General features: G+C 51.2%; 1 protein-coding gene across 3 annotated transcripts in view; it reads right to left on the bottom strand.

Annotated features, from left to right (window-relative positions):
- LRIG1 (leucine rich repeats and immunoglobulin like domains 1) overlaps positions 1-27,344 on the bottom strand; it is a 115,399-nt gene that overhangs the window by 17,945 nt on the left and 70,110 nt on the right. For all 3 annotated transcript variants that reach the window (XM_086366922.1, XM_086366923.1, XM_086366924.1), the window contains 6 exons: positions 15,506-15,643; positions 13,581-13,724; positions 11,962-12,105; positions 8,944-9,087; positions 6,378-6,521; positions 4,009-4,089 (listed from right to left, as the gene is read on the bottom strand). In XM_086366922.1, coding sequence (XP_086223048.1) covers positions 4,009-4,089; positions 6,378-6,521; positions 8,944-9,087; positions 11,962-12,105; positions 13,581-13,724; positions 15,506-15,643 — 795 coding nt within the window. The remainder of the gene's footprint in view (positions 1-4,008; positions 4,090-6,377; positions 6,522-8,943; positions 9,088-11,961; positions 12,106-13,580; positions 13,725-15,505; positions 15,644-27,344) is intronic.

The following is a 27,344-nucleotide window of genomic DNA, read 5'->3' as shown; positions in this document are numbered from 1 at the left end:
CATGCAGGCGAGGACCACGAGGCTACCTCCAAGAGACGGGGTCACAGGCCCCGCGGACCCAGCTCGCGCCAGGCACGGCCTCCACCTGCTCCCGGGCCGCTGGGCCCCAGAGCTGCGCTGGCCCCGCAGCGTCGCAGCGGCCCCAGGGGGACCCTGAGCTTGGCCCTCAGATGCAGCAGCTCTAGCTCCCGCCTCCGAGGGCAAAGAGCACCAAGGCCACCCAACCCTTTGCCCTTTCCTTCTCTAGGAAGCGGTCTGCATGAACGTGAAAACAATCTCATGTTGCAACAGCTTCTATGACTGCTGTCTGAGGTTTTCATTCTAAGACAGACAAACCCAACACCCAGAAACCCAGTGGCCATGCCTGCTGGGGCTCCCACACGGCTGGGCGAGTGCAGCCAGCTCTAGCCCGGAGGGGCACCGAAGCCCGGCGCCTCTGACAGCGCTGCCAACCTCGCACTTTCTCAGATCCCCCAGGCCGAGTCACTGCATGCTCCAGGTCCCAGTAAAATGTAGTGAACTCTTCAGTGAAATCTTCCGTAAATGAGATCCAGGAAAAACACTGTGCTTTATTTTACCCATTAAGTATTAGTCATGTTGACCTCTTTGACAATGAGGGCAGGCTGCTATTTCTAATGGTGACAATAGTAATAAAACAAAATCTCAAATTCTCAATTATTCAGGGGCTGGCTCATTGACCTGTTGGTGGACTGAAACAGGTCCTCCCATTCCCCAGAAGATGTCTGCAGGTGGGGGCTGGGCTTGCCCACCAGAGTGTGTGGGCAGAGGAGAGCTGGGGCTGTGGCGTGGGGGCATCCCCATCCATGGGCTGGGGGCCACCGAATGTGGCTGCACCCGATGACGGCTCCCAAGAAAAGACAGCCGGCCCGATGTCCCCCCTACCACTGACCTGGAGCAGTGACCCTGGGCTTCGCCTATCAAACCCTCTCCCTCATCCCCTGCCAACCCAGCTCTCGCTAACCTCACCCCACAAAGACTGAAGGGCCTATGCCCAGGAATGGGAGAGCTGGAGCCATGGGCCAGCACCTGTCTCCCTGTTGCACACAAGTGACTGAACGCTCTTCTGTGTGACTGACCTGTGCTCCAGAAACCCTGCCCCCTGACACACGTGGGCCCTGCCTGGTGTCCCGTTGACATTCTGAAAGAGGGGGGCCACCGCGTGGGTGAGCACAGTAATGCCCGGCCAGCAAGCTCTGGGTGGAAAGCCCATCCCGGATGGCTCTGTTCAGCAGCTGGAAAATCAAAGGCAGGGCGGGCTTCACAGGGGGAAGCCTTTTATGGCTCTGCTGCTCACTTGTTCCTTTCTTGGAAAACGTTTTAATTTCAGTCTGGCCTTGGGCCTGGCAGGGAGGACCCCAGGTCCTTGACTAGGGGAGTGCAGGCCACACAGCGTGTCCCCTGGCTCTTCCGAGGGAGGTCCCCGATCTCTGTCCCCCAGGTGCTTCTGTGGCTGAGCCAGCTAGGCTCGAGGGACCCAGAGCCCTGAGAGCAGCCCCATGGATGGACAGCAGCTTGAGGGGGACAGCCCTCCTCCACACTGACATGCGCCCCCTGCCCCCCGATAATGGGTCCAACCGAGTCACCACTAGGCTGCTCCACGGGGCGACGTGGTGTCATGGCCACGGAGCAGAGCGTTCAGGCAACGCTCCAGGGAGACCAAAGCAGCTCGGCTTCCTCCCACGTCACGTGACTGAAGCTGACTCAACACGACTAGCCATTAGGAAGGGCTGCAAGCTGGATGCCGGCTGGTTTACACAGAACCACAAGCCTCGTGGCCTCGAAGGCTAGGCCCGCCTCACGGGCAGGAGGGGCCACCACGCGCCACTCATGCTGGTTTCTAACCAGAGCCATGCACCAGGGTCATAGGATCACAGCCCATCTCACAGTGTGACCATCATGTAACGGTGCCAGTCCTGTTTACCGTCTGCCCACTTCTCATTCCTCACCTCTGAGAATCTGCATCACGTAGTTTTCCTTTTCTAACCAAGAAAGAGAATTACTTTTTTTTCTTTTGCGACAGAACAGAAATACCACCCGACCTAAGTAACTGATTGCATGTATTTAATGATATTAAGGAATTACTGTTACTGTCTCAGTTTCCCCCAATTATTTACATCTGTCTTTTTTGGAAACACTCAGGAGAGCCTCCGTGCCCAAGATCCTGGTCAGTGGAGCTGGGTAGGAGGAGACTGGAGACTATTCTACAGGTCAGGGTTAACCAGCTGTTTCCAAGGAGCCTGTGTCAAGCAGCTCACCATAAGCCAGGGATCCGGGCTCTTGGGCTGAGACCTTGGGACTTTACACAGGACTGTTACTGTAGTCCAGCAGGGAATAGAGAACACGGTGGGGAACAGACCACAGGCAATTAGGAAGTAGTTCCAGGCTCCAGACACAGGATGGCTTACACAGAACCAGAGGTCACATGCCCCTGGGGGTTGCTGCCCTTCACCTGCCAGGGAAGAGCCTCCTGGAAGCCACGACACCCAAGAACCACCTCCAGGTTTCACAGAATGGACAGGCCCCACACAGGACCCCACCTTCGCCATCACTTCGTCAGGCTGGGGCCGGGCGAGGCGCTGGAGATGAGGCTCAAGCTCAGTGGCTGCTCAGGTGGCCACACCCCTGCCCACGCCCCCAGCAGCCTCATCCTGAGCTTGGGGCTCCCCTGTCAGCAATGGGCCTCTGTGCTCTGTCGTGTGGTCCCCTTCCCAAGCTTGCAGGGCAAAGCGCCCAGGAGGTGGGGGAGAAGGGAGTATTTTTATGGGAGAAGAAGGCGGCCGCCAGGCTTTTCCGACCCACTCTCAGAACACAGGCTCCTCAGGAAGAGACCTCAAGTCAAAACAGCTGACGCGTACTCACCACTCCCGGAACACCCAAGGCGTGAAAACCCCACTTTTCTAAACAAATTAGAAACGCTAACTCCTCAGAAAGACCCTCCCACCACAGGCTTTCCTGGAGCCTCGCCTTCCACTGCCGCTTTCAAAATATTTACTTTACTCTCGTGCTTGGCGCGCCGTCTCCAAAACAGGCCGGGGGAGGGGGAGTGCGGAGCTGTGACCATTCTCTGTCTTGTCCTCCTCACCCTCCACTCGAGAGGCAGTAAACAGTAGGAACAGCTCCCACCCGGACGCCCGAATGTTCCCAGGGCGGCCTCGGCAGAGTGCTGGTGAGAGGCAGAAAGAGTGGACGAGGAGGGGACAGGGTGGGCTTTGGGGCCACAGAGGCCCTGCCACCAGAAGCTGTGTGATCGTGGGCAACATCCCTTCTCGTTTCCTCAACTACAGAAAAATGCAAAACACAGCCAAGCCTCCTGAGATAGTCAGATGTCACACACACTCACACACAGACACACACCTCCTGAGATAGTCAGATGTCACACTCACTAACATACAGACACACACACACACACACGCCTCCTGAGAGTTAGATGTAATACAGGCATGCACGCACACATACACACGCCTTGCAAATTCTAGGAGCTTAGAAAAACAAACCCCAAACACCGGAAACCCTGAATAAAAAAACAGAGCTACTGCATCACCCTTGGTGATGATTGTTTCTCTTTAAGATTATGATTGACAACAAAAAGACTGCCTGAAGTCTCTAAACCATCGAGAGTTACTTGGCTTTAGATGTTTAGAATTTCTAGAAATTGAATAACAGGGCAAGGCTCCTTTGAGCAAAGAACAACAAAAAAGCTGGCTGTTTTCACATCAGTCAAGAACTGAAGAGGAAAGAAGATGCAACAGGCCTCCAGCCCCCAAAAACCAATGCCCGGGGCAGTATGGAGACAGCAGGCCAGAGAGAAGCGGAGAGGCCTCCTGCCTTCCTATGCAGACTTTCCTTTCCGAACAAAAGAACAATGAATGTGCCAATGCCACCCGGGGTGGACCCACAACCAAAGTGGTGTGTGTGCTGGGGGAGCAGGGGCGTGGAAAGAGGCACCTCTGTGCACCAGCCCCACGGATCGTTCAGGGCCACACTCACAGCTTGCTGAGGCTGTCCAGCCCTGTGAAAGCGCCACTGGTGTCCTCGATTGTGCCCGAAATCTCATTGTGGTCCAGATCCCTGGGGAGGAGACACAGAAGGCTTAGTTAGCATCCAGTCTGCTGTAGGAAGAGAGACCCACGCCTAGCCTGCCACCTTGAAGCCCAGAACATCCCAGTCTATTCCAGATGCCTGGACGGCATGTCTGCCCAAGACTACAGGCATTAGAAAACAAACTTATGCTTGCCTGTACACATGGCTATATTTAAAATGGATCACCAACAAGGACCTACTGTACAGCACAGGGAACTCTGCTCAGTGTTCTGTGGCAGCCTGGGTGCGAGGGGGTTTGGGGCAGAATGGATACATGTGTATGTAGGGCTGAGTCTGTTCACTGTTCACCTGCAACTACCACAGCAGAGTTTACTGGCCACACCCCAGTGCGAAATAAACAGGAAAAAAAAGAATTAGAGGTATGACCACTAGGCAACCCTGCCGTGCGGCCTGGCTTTCTCAGCCTCCTAACAAAGCCGACAGGGGCCTCTGACCAGCAGCTTCTGGGCTCCACGTGCTGCTCCCAGTGGGCTAAGGTCAGCCCCGGGGGAAGGGGTGCAGACGGCACAGGGGAAAGCCTGCTCTGGATTCCACTCACCAAGGGTGGACTTCTGGCCACTGCTCTGAGAATGAGTCCAAAAGGTTCCCTAAGGTTCTCATCTACTTTCCGACCACCTAGGGTCCCTTCCCTGGACTTGATGAGAGACTCCATAAGGCCCACAGAGGAGGGGGATGGTGAAGAGCAAGCCCCTGGCACAGGGCCCTCTGTAGCCACCTCCAGGCTGGCAAGCGGGTTTGGCACCCTGAACTCCCACCTCCCCCCAGGGCCTCCACAGGTGCTGACTCCTAGCCAGGCACATCTGGGTGCTGAGTCAGACTTGTGACCCACTTGCCAGGATGAGAGGATGAGGCCAACTTCTCGGGCTGGTCTCCTCCAACAATGAGAATCACAAGGCCGATGACTCAGCTTCCTGCCCCTAGCTTCCAAGGGCAGGTCACCACCGGGCAAGACACCCCACCTGGTGACCATGCCCCCGTGCCGCTCCGGTCGGCCCTCTCCGACTTTCCACAAGGTCTCCCACACCTTCCTTTCCGGAACCCTGGAGACGTGGGCCAGGAACAGGACGGGATGCTGCTCCTGGCTCCCGGGAGAGCCAACGGGGCAGGGAGCTTGGACCATGGAGTGCGTCGCTTGCTCTGACCTTTATTTTACAGCAGCATGAGCAGAGAGCTGCAATTCGGAGGCCGGAAGGGCCTCCTCCTTGGCATCGGTTCTTCCCTATTTGTCCTGAAACATCCGGGACCTGGGGCTGCAGCTTTATGTGCCTGTCCCCCTGCTCCAGTCCCGGCTGCCAGTTTTCTCTCTCTTCTCTGGCCTGTACCATCTGAATATCCTGGCCATGTCAGTCAGCACCGCCAGGGCTCGGAGACTGACCCCAGCTTGAATAGTCTGGTGTCCGGGTTCTTTCTCATTCCCCAGCGACGGCCTGATGTGATGGCTTTCTCAGCCCTCTCTGCCAAGTGCAAGGGCCTTTCTCCCCATCAGGCTGGAGCAGTCGCTCTTTCTGCAGGGGGCAGGCCTGGGAGGGAGGACCCGCAACCCTCTGTTGAAATCCAGACGCACCGCCCCCGACCCGCAACCCCCACTCTGTGGCTGGTTGGCTGCTTGTTCTCTGTTGCCTGGAAATTCTTGGAAGCCAATGGCTAAAAAATTTCAGTTCCAGAAAAGCGCCCTGCAGCAAGTTCTGAAAGTTCCCTCCACCTCACTGGGCGCCGAGAGGAAGGTGACACGACCACCTCCGTTGGGTTAAACGACCCTCAGGAGGCTCAGGGATAGAAACAGGACTCCCCCGTCACCTCCTGTGGACATGGGCTTCTGAACGCAGTTTGTGCTGAAGAAGTTGAGATGCTAGCCCAACACGCGCCTCAGTACTGCCCTCACTCAGATAAAAATGCTCAGGACCAAACCACGAGTCACTGCAGGGAGGCTCAGGATGCAAGGACGGCCCCCAGCTGGGCTGCTGTCCTGGGGGCGGCGTGCTGTCTGGGACAGTTCCAGCGGCTGGACCCCACGTCCCATCAGGAGCAGTGTGGGAACCAGCGCGTGGTGACGAGTTTGAGGCTTCATCACTAGGCACCACCCCACGGGGAATGAAGGACAGTTTTCTGCTCAACCAGCTTGTTTTCATGATATTAAAGTTTGAGACTGTGGCACAAGTCAGCTTTGGATCTAATTCCAATTCAAGACCTGTGAGAAGGGAATACAGTGAGGCAGGTGGCTTGCTGTCCCATCAACCCAACGGGGAAAGACTTACAAGACACGCAGGCTCTTGAGTCCCCGGAAGGCGCCTTCCGCAATGTGGCTGATGGAGTTGTGGCTGAGGCGCAGGATGCTCAGGCTACTCAGGTCGGCCAGGCTCTCCTCGTCCAGCCGGGTCAGGTTATTGAAGGACAGAATCCTGAGGAACAGGAGGGGAGAGCAAACGTCACCATCAGGTTGCTCGGCGTTGTCCTCCCTTCTCCTTTCCCGATGGTGGAGCTGGGTCAGCCAGTCATCTGGGTCCAAGTGGGGAGGGACATGCCCACCAGAATCCCAAGGGCAAAATGGTCTCACAGCTAGAAACCCACCAGGGCTTGACACCCATGTGGTTTGACTCTTGGAAGGAGATCTGTAAACTGAGCACTACACAGGGTCGTTCAACAAACAAGCACAAGGCTCCAATGCCTTCCTGCACCTCGTGTCCGTGGCTGGTCCTGATTCAGGCCATGGAAGATTTCTCGTGGCTGTGGCCGGAGACTCTGGATGGGACCCCAGGGGGTTCTCACAATGAGCGAGGGAGCCGGACAGCCTCTGCCCTCAGCCAGCAGAGGGCGCCACCAGGCACTGCCTGGAACAAGACTTCTTCACTGAACCGCAGGCTTCACCTGGGCGGCACCCTTGGGACCAGTGTCCCTCCAGGGTTCCTTGCCCTCACCTGAGCCAGCCTCTTAGCATGATCTCCCTACTGTAAGCAGGTCAGACCACACCTCCAATCACACACCTCTGAGTGTCAGAATCACACTTTCCTCCCAACACACCCCCTGCACCTCTGATGTGGCTGTGGGTTGTGACCTAGCGTATTAGTCATCTATCCTTGAAAAAATGGGAACTCTGGGCTAGGGCAGGAGGAAGGAAAATAAATTCAGAGATTAGTAAGTATGTAAAGGTAGCAGGGAGTGACAGTTTTTCTCTCCTGGAGAAATAAGTCATGGTGTCTGTCAGTTGCAAAGACCTGGCAGGAGACCAAAATGACATCCTCACCTGCAATTAAAGAACTCAGCTTAAAGGAGGGGCGGGACACACACGTGGAAGGCGGCCCTAAATCTGGCTCCAGGGTTACCTGAGTGTCGGACATAGTGTTAGGCTGGTCAGGACACATTCCCGTGACCGTGTCTGACCCTTCTGAAGGGCACAGAAGGCAGGCCGAGGGGGCAGGAGGAGGGGCCCCTCACCACCGCCTCAGTACTGGGGGCACACACCCTCCGCCATTCAGCAGGCGGGTGGCTCCTCGCCTGAGCAAGCGCACGCACTCTGGGGGATCAGAAGACCTCTCCTGCTTCCCCACAGCTCCCAGGCCTGGACCATGGAAAACCAAAGGTCCTGGGAGCTCCCGAGTGGGGTCCTGGCCCAAGGAGAGCCTTTCAGAAGCCATCCCAGTCCACGTGAGAATACCATGCAGCTCACACACACACAACACACACCCCCCCCATCAACGCACACACACACACCCCTATTGACACACACACACACACACACCCCCCTATCGACACACACACACCGCTATCAACACCCACATACCCCTATCGACACACACACCCACACACACCCCTATCGACACACACACACACACACCCCCCTATCGACACACACACACACACCCCCCTATCGACACACACACACCCCCCTATCGACACACACACACACACCCCTATCCACACACACACACACACGCCTATCGACACACACACACACACACGCCTATCAACACACACACACACACCCCCCCTATCGATTTTTACACTAGGGAATGACGGACTTCACTGAAATGTAAACTTCGGGTCAGTATGGGGTGGGCTGAGGGGGAAGGAGGAGGAGGGGGAGGGGAGAGGAAGGGGAGAGGGTAGAACGTGGACAAATAGATAAAAACACAACCTAAAAAGGCCCAGTACTACGTTTAAACACGGTAAACACTTAGAAATTCCTTACTGTCCACGTGTCGCCATTTCTCGGGCTCACTGTCCTTTCTGTGTTTGAGCTCCAATACAGACATACCTTGCTTTACTGCGCTTTGAGGATACTGCACTTTTTTTCTTTTTTAAACAAATTGAAGGTTTTGGCACCCTGTGTAGTTGGGTGATACACAGCACTTTTCAGTAATGAAGTATTTAAAAATTAAGACGTGTACATCATTTTTTCAGACATAATGCTACTGCACACTACCCAGACTACAGTGTAGCAGAAGAACACTTTTCTATGTACTGCGGAGCCAAAAGCGTGGGATCTGCTTTACAAGGTGGTCTGGGACGAACTGCACAGTACCAGTGAGGTCTGCCTGTAGCCGCTCTCTCTATAGAGAAGCATATGTTACATGCTGCATCCGTGTGTGGACAGAGGCTCTCAAAACAGCTGTTCTTAGTGGTCCCTGCTAATCTGAAACGGGGAGCAGAGTCTAGAAGAGGTGAGTCAGGCTCTCAGGTCCTCAGGGTCCCGCTCTGCAACAGGCCCTCAACAACCCCCGCAAGCCCCTGTGCTGTGGGTCACGGGGCCCAGGGCTCCCCAGACTCTGCGGGAGGCACCCCGGGTGTGTTCCCCGTCACCCGCAGAGCTGGCGGGACACTCACAGCTCGTGCAGCTTCTGGCAGAAGCTCCAGCCGTCGCGGTGGATCCGGGAGATGGAGTTGTTGCCGAGGTGCAGCTGGTGCAGGGCCGTGAGGCCGTACAGCGAGCCGCTGTTCACCTCCGCCAGGCTGTTGTACTCCAGGTGCCTGCCACGACAGCCCCATGCGCGGTGAGTGCAGATCCCGGGGTCACGCAGCTGCCCACCCACCTGACGGCAGAGGAGCTGCTCCCTGCCATCACACAGGCGGCACCGAGAATCTGACGATAGTGCTGGAAGGACTCGTGATGGGGTGTGCCCTGATGTGTGTGAGCACACCTGTGGGGTGGCGGGGAGGTAAAGCTACACAGACAGTGGTAAGGATTCAGGCCAACTGAGAGAGCTCACAGGCCACAGGGAAGCTTCTAGAAGCAACCTCTTTAGCGGCATACAAGCGAACCAGCAGCACGCCAGCAGAGGAGCTCTGAGCAGAAGGCAGAGTCCATTCAAGGAAGAGATGAGAGAAAGATGAGGAGGTAGCTCTCGTCACTATCCCTGTCTTACAGGTGAGGAAACTGAGGCTGAGACAAGCGAGGTAACGTAAGATTCGCTCCTCAGCTCAGCCAGTAGTGAGGGGCCAGAACCAGAGCTAGGTGAACCAAGCCTGGGCCTGTGACCACTGTGCCAAGAGATATGGCTTGACATCTGGGGTTGAAATATTGCGACCTAATTCTCAATTCTGTCACCTGGCTGGTTGAAGGAGCCTGAATAACCATGAAGTGGAGATGCCCAGGAAGTATTGACTCCATAGGGCTATGCTGAGAAGGAAGAAAACGCAGGTCAGAATTTCAGCATCATGCTGAGAACTGAACTCCTGTTTGAGTTCAGTAAGTAGGGATGTAAGTTACCATCATCCTTCTAGACAGTGCGGCCACAGACGCTGCCACTCCCAGGACCAGCCTTGTGACCAGAAGCTACTACTTCACGTCCTGCTCTGTGTGCGCTATCACAGGGGCTTCGGGCCACGGGTTTTGCTTTTCACATCTTCTGTTTTCTGGTAACTCTTCCTTCACCCCCCAATTTGCATGAATTTGTTCAACAGAAAAACCAAATGGTATGTGCTAAGAACTCCATGTTTTCCTAAGAATGTGCTCTGACTCCCAGGGCATGACCACCTGGCTTCCAAAGTCCAAAATAACAGTTTTAAGGATGTCAAGGACAAGTGCTCTTGAATATATAAAAAGAGACAGAGTTATGCAAAGGTGAACGATGAAGAGCGGGGGAAGTGAAGCTTAGCAAGGCTAAGCTGTCTTTTACAAAGTGCGTGTGTGTGTGCGTGCGTGTATGAAGGGATGCACACTGAGATGCTCCTGATAATGAGGAAGGCACAGGGAGGTGATGGAACTGGACCTGGAGTTTTTGGTTTTTGTTTCAGTTGGAAAGATAACTGAGCAAGGACATAGATGAAGTGGTGTAACTTGTAGACTGAAGGGCTTTGGCGCGTCTTGAGCAAGTTAAATCACTGACCATAAAGCAAGAAATCTCATGATGACACATCAAAATGTAAGCGGTATTAGTGTATTAAATTGGCTTCCTCATAGCTCAATTGGTAAAGAATCTGCCTGCAATTCAGGAGACCCGGGTTCGATTCCTGGGTTGGGAAGATCCCCTGGAGAAGGAAATGGCAATCTACTCCAGTATTCTTGCCTGGAGAATCCCATGGACAGAGGAGCCTGGCTATAGTGCATGGGGTGGCAATGAGTCGGACACGACTTAGCGACTAAACCACCAAACCACCAACCACCAGCAGAACTACAAACAGAACACAAAGACAGAACATGATGAGAAGTGACTGCTTGCCTCTTGCGAGGGGAACTGAGCGGGGAGAGATACTGAGGGCTAGGGTTGGGCAACAACTGCTTTTCTTTACTATCTGATTTTGTTCAACTACTGAGTGTACGTTTCTTTTGATTAAAAATAAACAATTGTAAATATTTAAAAGTTGAAGCTCGGTAACTGCCTTGTCTGCCCCTCTCCGGACGCTCTTCTGTTCCTCTGTGAGGCAGGCGAGCCCCAAGACTGTCCACATCTGGCTGGAGCAAGTGCTCCCTTGACAGAAGTGGAACATCTGCAGTGAGGGGCTTGATTAGCTCACAGAACAGAAATAAATCTCTCAGGATGAACTATACATTCTTTGGCCCACCTGCACATCAAGAAAGACTGTCAAACCCGAAGTGGAGGGAGAGGGAACTTCCTGTAGCGTGTGGGAGAGGGGAGAGGATGTGGGAAGGGAGCCCACTGTCTGCCAAGGAACGGGATGCAAGGGTATAATCGGGAAGAACAATCTGACTCCATAATAGATGTTCCCTGTACTTTAACCTTTGTATTCTATCTCTCTTGCTTCTGGTTAAGAATGCTGCCTAGAGTGTGAAGAATACTAGCCCATATGACGCTTTTCCACTCATCTAGAGACAAGAAGTTGCAGAACTAAGAATAACTTTTGTCTGGTAGGTTTACTGAACATCAGGACCTGACCTTCAATGGATGGCTGCAAGATCAAGGGATTCCTACACCAGGGCTGTTGGTTGTAACAAGCAACCATGCTCCTCTCTCACTTGGCGGTTAAAAACACTTTCCTGAAAGCCTTTGGGACTCTGGGTTTTCTTGGGGCATGAGCCACCCACCTCACACGGCCCTGTAATAAACCTTTCTCTGTTCCAAAGTCTGACGCTAGAGCACTGTTTGCCTGCGCTGTGAGCTGGGCACCTGAGCGTGCATTCAGTAAGGGGGAGTGCAAATGGGAGAGAGGAACAGCCCCCACAAAGGAGCCCCTGCCTTCCATCCTCACCGACAAGCTCCCTTTACCAAATCCTCTGAAACTCCCCCAAGAGACTATCCTAGCCTGCAAGATAACACCACAGGGGTAGCAAAAGATCCCAAAGACACAGAGGAGAGCCCCCACTGAGGTCCCAAAGGGCAGGGGCTGGGCCCTAGAGGATCACTCAAGGCCCTGCTGAAGCCCTGGCGCCTGGCTCTGACTCACAGCGCGTGCATCCTGGCCAGCCCCCAGAAGGCGCCGTCCGTCAGTTTGCTGATGTTGTTTCGCTGGAGCCTCAGCACCTCCAAACTGTCGAGCCCCTGGAACGTCAGGCCCTCGATCAGCCGAATCCGATTCCGATTGAGGTCCCTAAAGAGACGAGGCCAGCAGTTCAGAGCATCCGCTACCCATGCACCCCCCACAGCCCTCACCAGGCAGTCTCCTGGGACAATCTCAGTAGGAGGTCCTGGGAAGCACAGACATACCATGGAAGCCCGTGTGCCGAAGACACCAACCAGCCACTGTTAACGTGTGAAAGGGAGCCCAGGGCTCCTAGAAGCTGGCCCCCTTGCACCCTAGAATGAGTAAGCACTCCTATTTCCTCTCCCATAACCGTGACTCTGCAGTGAGGACAGGGTGTGACTCAGGATATGAACGTCTTAGGTGAGCCATCTCTTAGCTCAGCAGCAGAAACCCCCACCAGATGTGTCAACCCAGGAAAACTCGAACAACTGGATACTGGTGGCAACTTCCCACCAACTGCATTCGGGAGGAGGTGCCTGGACCCACCATGAAGCACACTCATGGGCCTCCGGCCTCCGGGGATGAGACCTCAGTGAACCAGAAGATTTTAGGAATCTGGGTGAGCTGGCTACATTGGTAACACTCGGGAAGGGAGAACACAGCCTGAGCAGTGAGCCCTCGGTTTTCCCCAAATTCTTCTGCAGTGTCTCATGACGCACACCAGATTCTGAGCATCAGGGAGGCTCTCGGGACCCTCTGCCTGTGTCTCATGACGCACACCAGATTCTGAGCATCAGGGAGGCTCTCGGGACCCTCTGCGGGAGAAGCACAGCAGTGACAGGGCAGGGGGCACCCTGTCTTGCCGCCATACCTGCCCCTGAGCAATCCGTTCTGCTTAAACGAAAGCTCCAGTATCAGTGTATTCTCCTGAAAAAAAGGACACTGGAAAGGCAAAAATCCGAAGAACAGGCAGTCCATCAGGTTTTGGTAAATAGAGGTTTTCTTGAATCCAAACCCTGGGCCATTCTAGGAGTGTGGTCAGCTGTGGTAGTCAAAAAACTAAACAGACACATCCTTTCTTTACCAAAAAAAAAAAAAAATCCAATCAACTACCTTATGAGACCGAGGAGATGACCCATCTCTTGCTTTCTACCTCTGGCTACACTAAGTTCCTCTCTTAACTGCTCAAGCAGCACTGGACCCCATAAAGGCCACTGGACAGATTACATGGGTTCCTTAAAAAAAACAAAAACACAGAAAGCTCGAAATAAATAAGGACCCCAGTCTACACAGGCCATGTATTAGCCAGGGTCAGCTAAGCAGCAGGGTTCCTCACTGCGTTTTGGGAAGTGCTGAAGAGGACTGGCCTGCGTATCCTCAGAGGATCTTTTTTCAGCAACCTGGGGCGGTCTGCAGGCTCCAGACCCAGCGTCTAATTTGCTTTTATTAGGTGCTGCTGCACGGCCATTAATGGTAGTTTATGCAGAGCCCGATTGAAGGGGAGCAGGGGAAGCGGGTGCATTTGGAACGAGCTCCTGGGGGAACTCTGGTCCCCATAAAGTTTGGCTAAGCTTAATTACGGCGCAGGTCTCTGGACTCACAGTTGTGTCAGCCGGGGTAACTTGAATGCTTTCACAGGAAGCTGGGTGATCCTGTTTTTGCTCAACCGAAGCGTCAGCAGTGACCGTGACAGACCATCAAATGCTCCTGATTCCAGGGTGCTGATCCGGTTGCTTGCCAGGTTGCTGGAAGGATTCAGGAGAGAAAATGCAGGGGTCAGTAGGACGCCTTCCTTGTCCTGTTACAGACGCCAGACCTGGCTGAGTTGGGAAAACAAGCTACAACACACCCAGCAGGCTGGGTTTCCAACGAGACATTTGTCATTCTGAGGCTGCAAAGCCCATCTTCACTCCCAGCCTCAGGTATTAGGACTGTCTTCTTCAGACGTGACAGAAGCCTGGCTTGTTCGAGCCCAGAGCTCACCCTGCTTTCAGCCAGGGTGATTACTCCTGGAGGAAGTCAGTGACCTCCACTCTAGCTGGGCCGCTGCAGGAATCCCTCCTTGCCAGCTGCTACCCAAGGGGCAGGGTTCAAGGTTGGTGAGAAGAGCCTCAGGAAGCAGAAAGTCCACTGTGAGGCAAGGTCGGAGAGGGTTTCACAATTTGGGGAAACGGCCTTTAATTCTGAAGTGGATCCCATTGTATGACTTCTAAATGTGCATAAAACATTTCATTTTAAACATTTCAAATGTGTCAGAACAACATTCTAGTGAAGGAGAGCTGCACGAATGGTTCCCAGCGGGGAAGAGGGAAGGGAAGCGGGGCCACAACACTTCTCCTTCCACCTTCCCTGGACCGATGCTGCTTGTTGTGCCTTTAACAAAAGAGCAAAGACCAGAGAGAATTTTCTACATCAGAGCTGGGAAGGGAAGGAGGCATTCTTCGTCTCCATCCGGCAGAGGCCCAGCACAGGGCACGTGAGGATTCTTTGCAAACGGAGCTGGACTGTTTGTTCTTAACACTCCAGATTAAAGAACGGTCTGTGTGATGAAGATATACCGGCCAGCTTCTGCCAAAACACAGAGTCCCCCTGCTTTCGTGCAGAGAGAGAGAAGGTCACTGCGAGGCGGTTCAGCAGGGGAGGTGTTTTTGTCCCAAGCAGGGTGGTGGTGGGTGGCCGGACCTCTTTAAGAAGCCCCACTGGGGGCTGAAGGATCGGCCACTCCATCAGCTGAAGGATCGGCCAAGGCCTCCCACTTCCACCTCGGGCACCCTTATGCATCCTAAGAAAGAGACTGTTCGGCTCCTTGGGCGTCTCAAAAATCTGTGTGCCCGGCCTTGGTCTCTGAACTGATGGGTCACAATGACCCATAAACCAACCTCACAAACACCCTTAGAGTACTCAGTAGTAACCCAGGAGATGAGGGCTCGCATGTCATCTGAAGACGCCTTTAGCTGAGTTTTCAGTTTCTTCCCTAAAATAATATTTTCCTACCAACAAGCAGCGGGTTAACTAGGTTTTGACTGTTTTTCTTCTGTCTGCCATCAGCGGGTGTGAGACAGGGCAGAACAGAAACAGGCCAACGATCAGACAAAGAAGGTCGAGAGCACCCAGAGGATGGGTGAGCACTGGCTGGTTGAGTCTCTGCAGAGAGGCTGCCCTCTGCTGTCACTCACCCAACTGCTCCCAATCTTTTCTCTAAGCTCTCCTAGGGGGCAGCGCAGGGAAGGAGGAAGAAAACCGGCTCTGTGGTCCACACAGCCACGTGTTTTAGTGCGAGATGGTGCTCTGAGATGGTCCGTCTGTTAGGCTACTGAGCCTCTCCCCACGTCAGCTCCCTGGCCCACGAGTACAGTCAGAACAGCACCGCTGACGTGGACGTGCCGGAAACAGGCTAACAGAGGACTGTGGACCTGTGGCCCCTGCCCGGCTGAGGGCACAGATGGGAGGCATGTGCCCGGCCCACGGACTCAGCCGGGCATCCACCAGCGTCCAGACCTGGGTGCTGCAGACCCGACGCACTTACAGCTCCGTGAGGGGCAGGCCGTGTGGGAAGCAGGTACTCCGGATCTCTGTGATGTTGTTGGCGCTGAGATCCAACACGTGCAAGGAAAGGTAAGCCTTCAGCTGACTCCCCTCCACGCTGCGAATCCTGTTGTGTTGCCTAAAACACACAAGGCAGGTGAATCCAACACGTCATTTTGCAAAGAAACTATTTTCCTCCACACTTGTAGACATTTTTTCCCCCTGCAGTTTCAGAGAATTACAAATGCTATGACACTCGCAAATGAGGTCTCCCATCCTTCTTTCCATCAGGTTATTACCTGCAGGCCGGAAGCTAGACAGACCATCAGATTCTTTGCCTGTGACAAGTTTGTCTGCCCAAGTTCTAAGCCAGGCTGCTCTCCCCAAGGACAGGAACATAGGGGTGATATTTTGGCCGTGTGGAGAGCAGCCTGGCATGACCAGAACTCAGAACTCACTAGTACACTTTCCCACAAAGGATGTGCCCCATGCAACCAGCCAGCTTTTGAGGCTGCTCATGTCTAAAATCTTCAGAATCCAGGCCAACCCCATCACTCACAAGAATGTGGGCACCAGAGGCCAGCATCCAATTTAATCCAACTGAGCGCATCATTACACACTTCACATTTTACCGACACCTACCATGTACCAGGCGTGTCGACAGGCACAAGGGATTAAAAAAAAAAAAACAAGGGGGGGCAGAATCCTGCCAACCTAATAAGGGAAACGGGAATTCAGCGCTGTGTCTGACTGGAATCAAATGCCCTGCACCTCTGACCCCACCCTCTTGACAGCTCTGTTCCTCAAGTTTCCTCATCTGGAAGATGGGGCCACGTCTCCTTACTTTAGGGATATGGATGGTCCCACCTGAACCACACTGCTGTGTTTGGCAGACGTTCACATGTGTGTTCAGTGTTCACCTCCCTCCGAGACGTATTTGTCCTTGAATCCTCTTTCTAACAAATACCACGGTTTCAATCACCCACCAACCAGTATTTACTAATCAGCAGAAATCCGACAAATGCTAACCAAGGCTGGAGGGAGCAGGCCAGCCCCCTTGTGCGTCTGGCCCTGCCTGGTGGATTCAAGCCGCCACAGCCCGGATCCTGGTATCCAGATATTTCAGACCCCGTGGAGCTGGGCGCTGTGCTTCTGGTCCCACGCGCTCACTGGGGCCAGCTTCTGAGTAAACAGTTTCGGGGGCTCCAGCCAATCCAAGCAGTCTTGAACACGACACAAGGGAGCCAGGCGTCGCTCACCAAGTGGCATCTTTTTTAAACAAACACTTGACCAGATCGGTTCCAACAGGCATAAACAAGGCCCTCTTTCCCAGAAGCTCTGGGCCTTCTCACTGATGCCTTTGTTTTCTTCCCATCTCTCCCAGGCCTTGAACCTGAAAACCCATTTACGAGGGTACAGCTCCCTTTACACATAGCAAAATCTCCCTGGAGTGAAAGGCCACTTTTTCTTCCATGCTCCCCCCACCAAACTACTTCCTTTGAGTTCTTTATTAAGTTCTTAATAAAGATAGTCTCTTCAGTTTTCTGACTTCCAAATAAAAAGGAAAAAAAAAAGAATAGAAAAGGAAACCTTTATTATGTAAAGTATGGGAAAAAAGAAGGAGAAATAAAGGGAACAGAGCTGAGCCCCATCCAGGAACTCTGAATGCAGTACCAGGGAGCCAGGAAAAAGAAGGTCTAAGGAAAGAAGAGGGGGGCGCCGCTGGCCCCAAGTCGCACAAAGGGGGACCAACCGTACACAGTCCAAGGGGCCACGGGACAGCTGCGGCCACCCCCAGTGCTCCCCCGCTCCGTCTTCCCTGTCTCTTTCATCCTACACCTTCTTTCTTCTTTCTCCTCTGTGTATTTATTCACTGAATCAAACACGATCTGGGCCCCGCTCTGTGCCAGGCCCGGGCTGGAGGAAGGATGCTGTGATGAAGACGGGTCTCTTTCACACGCTGGAAAGAGTTCCCTGGTGAGCAGAAGAGGCAGCCATGGAGATGGGGAACAACGGAGCGTGGGAGTGAGGATGGGTGAGATCTGCCAGGAGGAAGAGGGGAGCTGGGGTGGATTCTGCAGCGGGGCCAGCTCCGGGGTTGGGGGTTGTGGATGCAGGCAGGAGATGGGCAGGGCAGAAGCAGAGGCGAGGCCTCAAGAGCCTCTGAGGAGTAGGGTGTCTGTGTTCCAGGGGACCAGGCAAGAGGTGGTGGCAACAGAGACAGGGCCACAGGATCTGGACACCACAGAATGGTGATGCGCAATTTTCTAGTTCAGAAATATTAAGAAAACCAGGTGACTTGGTTTTCCTGGTGGCTCAGTGGTAAAGAATCTGCCTACAACACAGGAGATGTGACAGGAGCCATGGGTTCGATCCTTGGGTTAGGAAGATCCCCTGGAAAAGGAAATGGCAACCCAGTCCAGTATTTTAGCTTGGAAAATCCCATGGATAGAAGCCTGGTGGGCTATAGTCCCTGGGGCCACAAAGAGTCAGACACAACTTAGCGAGTACAGAACAATAATGAGGTAACGGGCTACCCCTTCCATCTTTAGCCCTTTCCGGCCTACTCTCAACTCAACATCCAGAGAAATCCTGTCAGGGCATCTCTCAGAATGGGAGAAAACATTCACAAACCATGTATCTGATAAGCAGAAAATAACCAGAACACACAGGAACTACAACTCAGCGACCAACACACAAGAAACCCCAACAAGTCAAATAAAACATGGGTAAAGGCCTTGAAGAGACATTTCTCCAAAGATGATAAACAAATGACAAATGAGCACACCAAAAGATACTCAGCATCACTGTTCGTTAGGTAAACTCAATGAGTTAGTGCCCCATACCTACAGCATGACCACTATTAAAGACCAAACAAAAACAGGAACAGTACGTGTGGGAGAGGGTGTGCAGAAGCTGGGATCCTGGTACTGTTGCTGAAGACAACGGTACAGTGGTTCTTCCACAAAGTAGGCACAGAATTACCAGCATGGGCCCCAGGAATTCTACTGGGTATACATCCAAAAGAAATGAAAGTGGACCGCACAGTGATCTGTACACCCAGGATCACAGCAGCAGCATTCACAGCAGCCAAGAGGTGAAGCAGCTCAGCCAATGGATGAGTGGACGGATGGACACACCTGACAGGTGTACGGACAGTGGACTGTTACTCGGCCTTAGAAGGAAGTTCTGACACTCATTACAGCATGGATGGATCCTGAGGACACGACAGTAAGTGGAAAACGCAGGTCACAAGACACAAATACCTCATGGTCCCACTTCCACGACGTGCCTAGAGCAGTCACATGCATTGAGACAGAAAGCGGGGTGGTGCTGGTTGCCAGGGGCTGGGGTTGGGGCACGGGGAATGGTTTAACAGGGGTGGAGTTTTCATTTTCCAGGATGGAGAAAGCTCTGGAGACTGGTTACACAACACGAGTGTACTTACCACTACTGAACTGTACACCTAAATGATTAAGATGGTAAATTATACATAATGTGTATATTACTACAATTTACAAACAAAACAAAAAGAAAAATCAATGCAATTCACAGGATGTATTTGGCTAAAACTCGAATAACAGCTCTGTGTCTCACTTAGGACTAAGTCCACACAACAGCCTCCAAGGCCCATGTGAGCTGCCACACACCTGCCTTGCTGCCTCCCTTCCTACCCTTCCGCTTTGTACCCTGCCCAGAATGCTGGCCCTTGGACGCGGCAGGCAGGATCCTGCCTGAGGATCTTTGCAAATGCCTTTCCCACGGCTTGGAATGCTCTTCCCCCAGAGATTCGCAGGTCCCATGCCTTCACTTCCTTTCCATCTTTGTTCACACATCACCTTTTCAATGAGGTGGCCTGGGCAACATTCTCTAAAACTATAAGCCTCTGCCTCCTAATTTCTTTCCCTCACACACATACAAATACACACACACACACACACACTCATTCACACTTTCCACTTTTTTGCCTGCTTTATTTCTCATAATATTTCTATCATCTAATACTCCCAGTACTTTGTTAATTTCTAGTTTAACATCTTCTCTCTCCTCAGGATGTAGCTCCCTGAAGGGAGAGATGTTTGTCTGTTTTGACTACTACTGTGTCTCCAGCCACTAGGATAGTGTGAGGCACATAGTAGGTCCTCAGTAAACACTTGTTGAAGGAATCACAAAGAATGAACACAGACTTCATTCAGAAAGGCGGAACCTAGACACAGATTTGGGACTCACCTGAACACTTAAGTAGGTGGCACTAGAGGTAAACAACCCACCTGACAATGTGGGAGACGAAAGTGACATGGGTTCGACCTCTGGGTTGGAAAGAGCCTCTGGAGTAGGAAATGGTAACCCACTCCAGTGTTCTTGCCTGTAGAATCCTATGGACAGAAGAGCCTGGCAGGCTACTGTCCATAGCGTTGCAAAGAGTCAGACACAACTGAAGCAATTTAGCACAGCATTCCACAACATTTAAGTAGAAGAAAACCATGCAAGCAGATGAGTATAATCAAGAAACATGAAGGAAAGTTAGCCAATTGCTCTGTGGCAACTCTGCTCAGAGGCAAATGACCTACCCCACAGTGACTTCAGAGCTTCTTGCACGTCATCTTCTCCCCCAGGTCTGGTCTCTCTGCTCTAGACTCTAGCCCAGTGCCCTGACCAAACTCTTCCCAAATTCCTCATGTTCAGAAAAGCTGACCCCACAGGTCGTCTCCCTTCTCTCACAGAGCAAGAATCACATCTTGTTGGATGTTTCTGTGGACCCCAGCAATTTCACCCAAGGCCAGCTGTTCTTCATGGGCTGGAACATGCCACGAGCAGAGCCCTGCCTGAGTTCGAATCCCCATTACACCACTTACAGGTGTGAACTGCTATAACGTGGGGTGTCAAGTTTCTATGCCCCTTGGGCTGACATGACCTGACATGAAGCAAGTTCTCAATAAATGAGTTCTTGTTTTTATTAGCCCAATCTGTATCCTCAGAGCCAGGATCAGTATCTAGTTTGTGGGAGGTGCTCTGGAAAGAGAAGGAATATGGTTTCCTATTTGTCTGCCACATTTCAATGCAAACAGGCCGGACCAATTCCTCTCTAGGGAGCAGAGAGCTGACTCAGAGATCTCACTCTTAGCTTCATGCATGACATGAGTCTGTTCCAGCTGGAGAGTATAAAAAACCCTGACACTGAGAGATGGGGCTCTTTGGGGCACTGTGCTTCAAAGTAAATCCCAGACTGAAGCTTCTGCAGGACTCAGGGTCGGGGGCTAGAGATATGATGGGTCCCCAACAATCCCCTTTCTCAGTCCTAGTAGCAAGTGGGACTCAGGCCCACACCCCTGACCCAACTCACTAAACCGCCCCCTCGGGACACCCGCTCCAGACACCCATCCCTCTAGGTTAGAGCGAACAGCCAGCAGGCAGGGGAAGCCTCCCACGCCGCCTCAAGGGCTGTCCTACTTTTCTAAAACTCCGCATGTTTTTACTGCCATGTGTACTATGAGGGGCCCTATTAGTCCTTTAATGTAACTAACTGTCCAGTTTTCAAGAAGGCCCACAGTCATCATTATAACCTCTGAATCTTTGTCCAAGCTCTTCTTGACAACAGCCGACCAGTTACTGGACACCTGTAGGTCACAGGCCCTGGTGATGGCTCCATGAAATCACATGTGATCTCACAAGGAAGGTACTCTACTTCGCCATCATCTCTGCTTTACAGCTGAAAACATCGGGACTCTGCCTGCAGTCAGCCCAGCTGGGACACGAGAGGAGCCAGCATGCGAGCCCAGGGGATGAGGAACTGCCAGCCCATCCAAGAGGCTCTCTAGGCGGAATTTTAAGTGCACCACCCCAGGGTCAATCAGTAAGCCTTCAGCTGAGCTTGGCTAGATGTGAATGCTGGCCGCCTCTCCCCAGGTCAGCAAAGACTCGGTCTGCGTCATCGGTCTCAACCCAGCCTGATTTTTGTACCAGCCTCCCAAAGGCCTGCGTGACCAGTGAGTCTGCAGAGGGCGAGGGGAGCCAAGCTCAGCAAATAAGACAGAGGAAGCTCAAGTTCTTAAGGATACTCTGGATGGAAAGAAGAGAACAGTGCAGACAAGCTGCAAAGGGATGCCTTTAGGTTTACAAAGAGTGAGGAGAGGGGAGGGGGCAGTGCTATGCGAGGACTTCTAACTGGTGACAGGGACTTGGGGAGGGGGCGGGGGGGGGGCAGACCACACCCCTTGTGGTCCATCCAGGGTTGGTTTCCCCCTTGGGCTGCCCTCTGGGGCACAGAAAACTTAATACGGCAGAAGTCTATTAAACCAACACCTGTTAAAGGCTTCACAAATAAAATCAGGCTTCAAAGGCAGAGAGCGGCAAGATAAGCTCTCTCCACTTGGCCATGTTCTCAGAGCTGATGTTAAATTAGACAGGAAAACAGACCGAGGCATTTGAAACCAACATTTAAAAGTTTTTATCGTAAGTGACTGTTCCAGTACAGTTGTGTAAACTGGGGTTTACAAGGTAGTCCTGTGAGTGGTGGGAAAGATCTCATGTCACAGATAACAGCCAGGAAAAAACGGCAAGGAGATCAAAGAAGGCAGGGTCAAGAGGGGTCAAATGGATTATTGCTGGTTGCTAAAATTATGCACCTACTGTCTACACCAGGGGTCAGCAACGTATTCTATAATGAGCCAGATTTTAAATATTTTAGGCTATTGGGGTCATTTGGTTTCTGTCATGACAACTCAACTCTGACACTGGGGTGTAAAAGTAGCCAATATGTAAACCAATGAGTGTGGTTGCGTTCCAATAAAACTTTATTTACAAAAACAAGCTGTGAGCCAGATTTGCCCCTCTGTAGTTTACTGACCTCTGGTCTACACTTCAGCAACTAGTTTGGGTTTCTAGGGGCAGGGACCCAGATTCTAATTCTAGCTCTGTTTCTAATTCTGGCTTTAGAATTGTGTGCAAATCACTCTTTTTGGATCTGGTTTAATCACCTGCAAAATGAGGCTAAGTGCCTCACTGCAACAGAACCTACAGTGCTCCCTCCAGTGCCCAGGTCAGACTTCACTAATCGATGCCTTCCCCACTGATGCCTTCTCTACCCTTTCAAGAAGTGAAATGGAACCTAAGCTTACACCATTTATTATGCACCTCAGATGATGATCCAGGTTCCTGACAGGGGCCAGTGGAGCAGGCAGGCTGACAGTGTGATCTGAGAACAGATCCACACTTGTGCATCCTCACTCTTTTTAGTTCTTGCAGTGAGGCAAAAAGAAACACACTGAAGCTAGCCAACATAGTCCTAACTCTAAGCAGGCATGCCCCAGGCTCTCCCAGACAAGTGTCGTGACTCACAGTGGTCAACTCCTGCAGTGATGACTATTACTAGAAATAGCATGTCTTGCATAGGGTTACCTTAAAATCATGCCTTTAATAATCAGCAAAATTCAAATTATAGCTCTCACCTCATTTGAACCTCTGGCTAAGAAACAGTTTCACACAATCTAGCCCGGAAATGGAGGGAAAAATGTAACACACCTGCACCATTCCCATCCCTGCCCCAGTCCATTCCCCAGAGTGCCCTTGGCAGACATGGTTAATCAAACGCCACGCCCTGCAGCCTTGGAGCACCCACAGCACTTTGCACCTGGTCCATCACTGTGCTGCCCTGGAACTCTTCCTATGACTCTGCACCTAACCCCATGCCCCACCTGGAGCAGGTGCTCCAAGGTCTGATCACAATGAGGAGGATGAAGGTGCGCACAAGGTATTAGTGATTTAGCACAAAACTCAGTGCCGGGCAAAGTAGCCCTGATGGCTACCTTGGGGGTCCAACTGAATTTCTGCAAGGGCTACAAGACATTCATCATTCAAGAACAAACAAGATCATGATTTCTCCTTTGTTGAAAAATATAAAAAATATTTTTCCTGTATTTTTTATCCTTTGTTGAAAAATATAAAAAATATGAAAACTATACAACAGGCCATGTGTTGTGTGGGGGGGCTGTTCTGTTTGCAAATGCTTTTATTGAAATATCACAGGCATACTGAGAAGTGCACAAATGATCAACATAGAGTTCAATGCATTTTAATAAAGGGTCTACACTCACATGACAGACACAGGACATTTTCAACATCCCAGCAGGCTTCCTCTTGTCATTTTCCTTGTCATTTATTCCTTTCCAAGGCAACTGTAATTTCTATCACCTAAGACTAATTTTGCCTATTGCTGTGCTTCATCTACATGGAATTGTTCCATATTTACTCTTTTATATCTGGCTACTTTCGCTCCACATATGAGACCCATCCATGCTCTTGCCCAGCTGTGTCTGACTCTTTGCAACCCCATGGATTGCAGCACACCAGGCCTCTCTGTCCCTCACCGTCTCCCAAAGTTGGTCTAAGTTCAAGTCCATTGCATTGGTGATGCCATCCAGCCATCTCATCCTCTGATGCCCTCTTCTCCTTCTGCCCTCAATTGTCCCTAGCATCAGGGACTTTTCCAATGAGTCAGCTGTTTGCATCAGATGAGCAAAATACTGGAGTTTCAGCTTCAGCATCAGTCCTTCCAAACAGTATTCAGGGCTGACTTCGCTTAAGATTGATAGATTTGCTCTCCTTGGTGTCCAAGTGACTCTCAGTAGTCTTCTCCAATACCACAGTTTGAAGGCATCAATTCTTCGACGCTCCACCTTCTTTAGGGTCTGTCACAACCATACATGACCACTGGTAAGACCATATAGCCTTGACGGTAAGGACCTTTGTTGGCAGAGTTGTCTCTGCTTTTCAGCATGCCATCTAGGACTGTCATAGCTTTCCTGCCAAGAAACAAACATCTTGTTTGTTGTTGCATTAGCAGGACTTTATTCTTTTTCATCATCATGTAGTACTTCTCTACAGCAATTTATTTTCCATTCTGCTGCTGCTGATACTGAGTTGCTTTCAGTTTGGGTTACTGCAAAAACCACATTCAAGCACAGGAACGTGCCTTTTGCACGTATCTTTCGGTGCGTACTTGCCTGCAGGTCTAGCATGCATCAGCGTCTAGGGTGGCGTTGCTACACATTTATGTTCAGCCTTTGCAGACACTGGTACATTCCTTTTAACCAAATCCCTCAGGGCTGAAATGAATCTGAAAAGTCATTTGATCCAAGTGCCATGTTTCATGCTGGCTCATTAAACCACATTCTGAGACACCACCACCCCGATGTGTCCCTTTCCCAGTACCCTTTCCCCATGTAAAGCATTAGGAATATAGCCTGGGACCACACAGCATAACAAAGCTCAATCTAATCTTGTTCAGGAGTCAAAGAGAGTAATTTTATTATAAGTAGGGGCTTAATGAGCACCAAAAAGGGGGGGAAAAAAGAGAATGAGCAATTCTAAGTCTCAAAATCGGCAAGAAAACTGTGAATATCCCCGTCATTGGGACCAATGCCCATAAGCATCTTGAAAATAAAGATAAAGAGATTTTTTAAACAACCCATGAATTCAGAACAGCTTTCCTCGGCCAACTTGAAGAAAAGTTTCTCTTCGCAGAATGACATTTAAAAGCATCACCCTCTCACTAGGCTGCTTTGCATTCATCATCTTAAAAATGAAAACTCAAACCATCTGTTTTATTGCATAAATTGATAATTTGCTTCAAGAAACCAGTGCCTTGTGAGAAGGGCCCAGCCTGGGTTATTTGCTGGACAGGAAATGAGACTCCGAAAAAGCAGGTCTCCTTCTGTCTCTTGCTCACTCCCTCTCCCCCCACCCGCTGCTGGTGAATCACCAGTTCCCTGGGGAATTTTGGCGCGATTCTCAGCCTGGCTGCAGATGACGTTCCGGATCTGTTTATTCAGGTGGAGATCGGATAAAAAACAAGAGCGGTCCAGTGGCGGGATAAACAGCCTCCGCCAGGCGGGGTCAGCCACTCTGAAAGGCAGGACTGGCCTGTGTCAACCGACCTTCTGACCTGTTCACTTCCTTCAGGGTCACTTTCCCCTTGGGATCTTCAGCAGACTGTTTCAATGAACTCTGTGTGAAGGGGATCGGAGGTCCCCAGGCACTATGATGCACCAGATCGTGCTTGGTTCTCCCACCCACCAGCTTATTCACATGGAGCTGGAAGCCCAGCATCTGGAATGAAGCAACTTAGGCACAGTCAAGGGTCGGCCACTACAGTTCTGTGGAGTCAAAAGCAACCCAAGTCACGAAGGACTGCAAGTTGTCGGGATCTAATCCAAACTACAAGCACAGGACAAAAACAAAACCTCCTGAGGAAACGTACATTGCTGAGTGGGAGAAGCTAATCAGAAAACGCAATCTACTGTATGATTCCAAATCCATGACATTCTGGAAAAGGCAAAACTAGGGACAGTAGAAAGACTAGTGGTTGCTAGGGGGTTGGGAGGAGAGAAGAATGACTAGGTGAGGCACATGGGATGTTTGGGGCAAGGAAACTACTCAGTTTGATACTGTGATGGTGAATACACACCACAAGACATCTGCAGAGCCCACAGAATGTACGACACAAACAGTGAACCCTCGTGAAAACTGTAGGTTTAGTTAACAATAGTGTAATACTGGCCCATCAATGATAACGAAGCACCACACTAATGCAATATGTAAACAACAGTGAAAACCAGAGAGGGGGCAGGGTTGATAAGGGCTGTCTCTGTATTTTCTGCTCCATTTTCCTGTAAACCTACAACTGCTCTAGAACTCTATTAATTATAAACAGAACAAAACAAAACTTCCTAAGGTATTAAGTAGTCCCAAGATCATCACACCATTAGAATGTAAGCTACACAAGGGCTGGGATTTAGTGACCTAGGACCACGTGGAGGACATAAAAGACAATCAATATCTGGTGAAGACTCACAAGCTTAGAGAACAAGCTTCTGGTTACTGGGGGAGGGCGGCAGGGAAGGACAGGGTGGGAGTCTGGGATTGACAGGTACACACTGCTCTATTTAAAACAGATAACCAACAAGGCCCTACTGTACGGCACAGGGAACTCTGCTCTATGTTATGTAATAATCTAAATGGGAAAAGAATCTGAAGAAGAATGCATATACGTATCTGTATATGAATCACTCTGCTGTAACTGAATCACTCTGCTGTACATCTGAAACATGTTTTTCAACTAGCTCCAATATAAAGTAAAATTTTTATAAATCTGTTGAATAAATGAATGACTTACAACTTTAGTTCAGTCTCCTATATCTGCTATCATATTTATGAACAAGGGAATGTTAATCAGAAAAAAAAAAAAAAACTACTCTGAGGCAAAATCCACTATTCAATTAAAAAACTACTCTGAGGCAAAATCCACTATTCAATTAAAATTTTTTTATGGAAAAATGTGAGAGGTGTAAGGTAGAATCAACTTTTTAGTTGGGAAGCTAATTGATAACCTTAGAAGAAAATGTCAAATACCATGGACTTTCAGGTTGACTGTATGAATCTATCTTCCAAGTTCAAACTGACCTTGAATATTCACTGATCAGCTGGGGTTGGTGGAGACGATGCCTCTACTTGTCATGAAGTAGCCAACAGACCCCCGCCCCACCTTCCAACAGCAGGGAGGGCAGCTTGGCCCTAACCAGCATCTCTATCACTGCCACACGTATCTTTCCCAACTGCTGCCTTGGCTACAGTGAAAAAGGAGGAGGAGAAATTCCAGCTGGGAGTTCCAACCCAACAAGCTGACCTGAGGACGCCTTTTGGGCCACATCTGGACTGTGCTCCCCTGGGAGATGGCTGAGCCATTTTACTGGCAGGCACTTCTAAGGGCTGGCTGGGGACTTGGTTCTGTGACCACAGGGAGGTAACCTGCCCTGGATCTGGGCAGCGCAGGGCAGCACAAA

This window comes from Bos grunniens, chromosome 22 (genome assembly GCF_055505025.1).
Source record: "Bos grunniens cultivar Pamir isolate PY7600 chromosome 22, Bosgru_T2T1.0, whole genome shotgun sequence".
Lineage (NCBI taxonomy): Eukaryota > Metazoa > Chordata > Mammalia > Artiodactyla > Bovidae > Bos > Bos grunniens.
The sequence above is the reverse complement of the archived record's forward strand: the minus strand, read 5'-3'. Positions and strand labels throughout refer to the sequence as shown.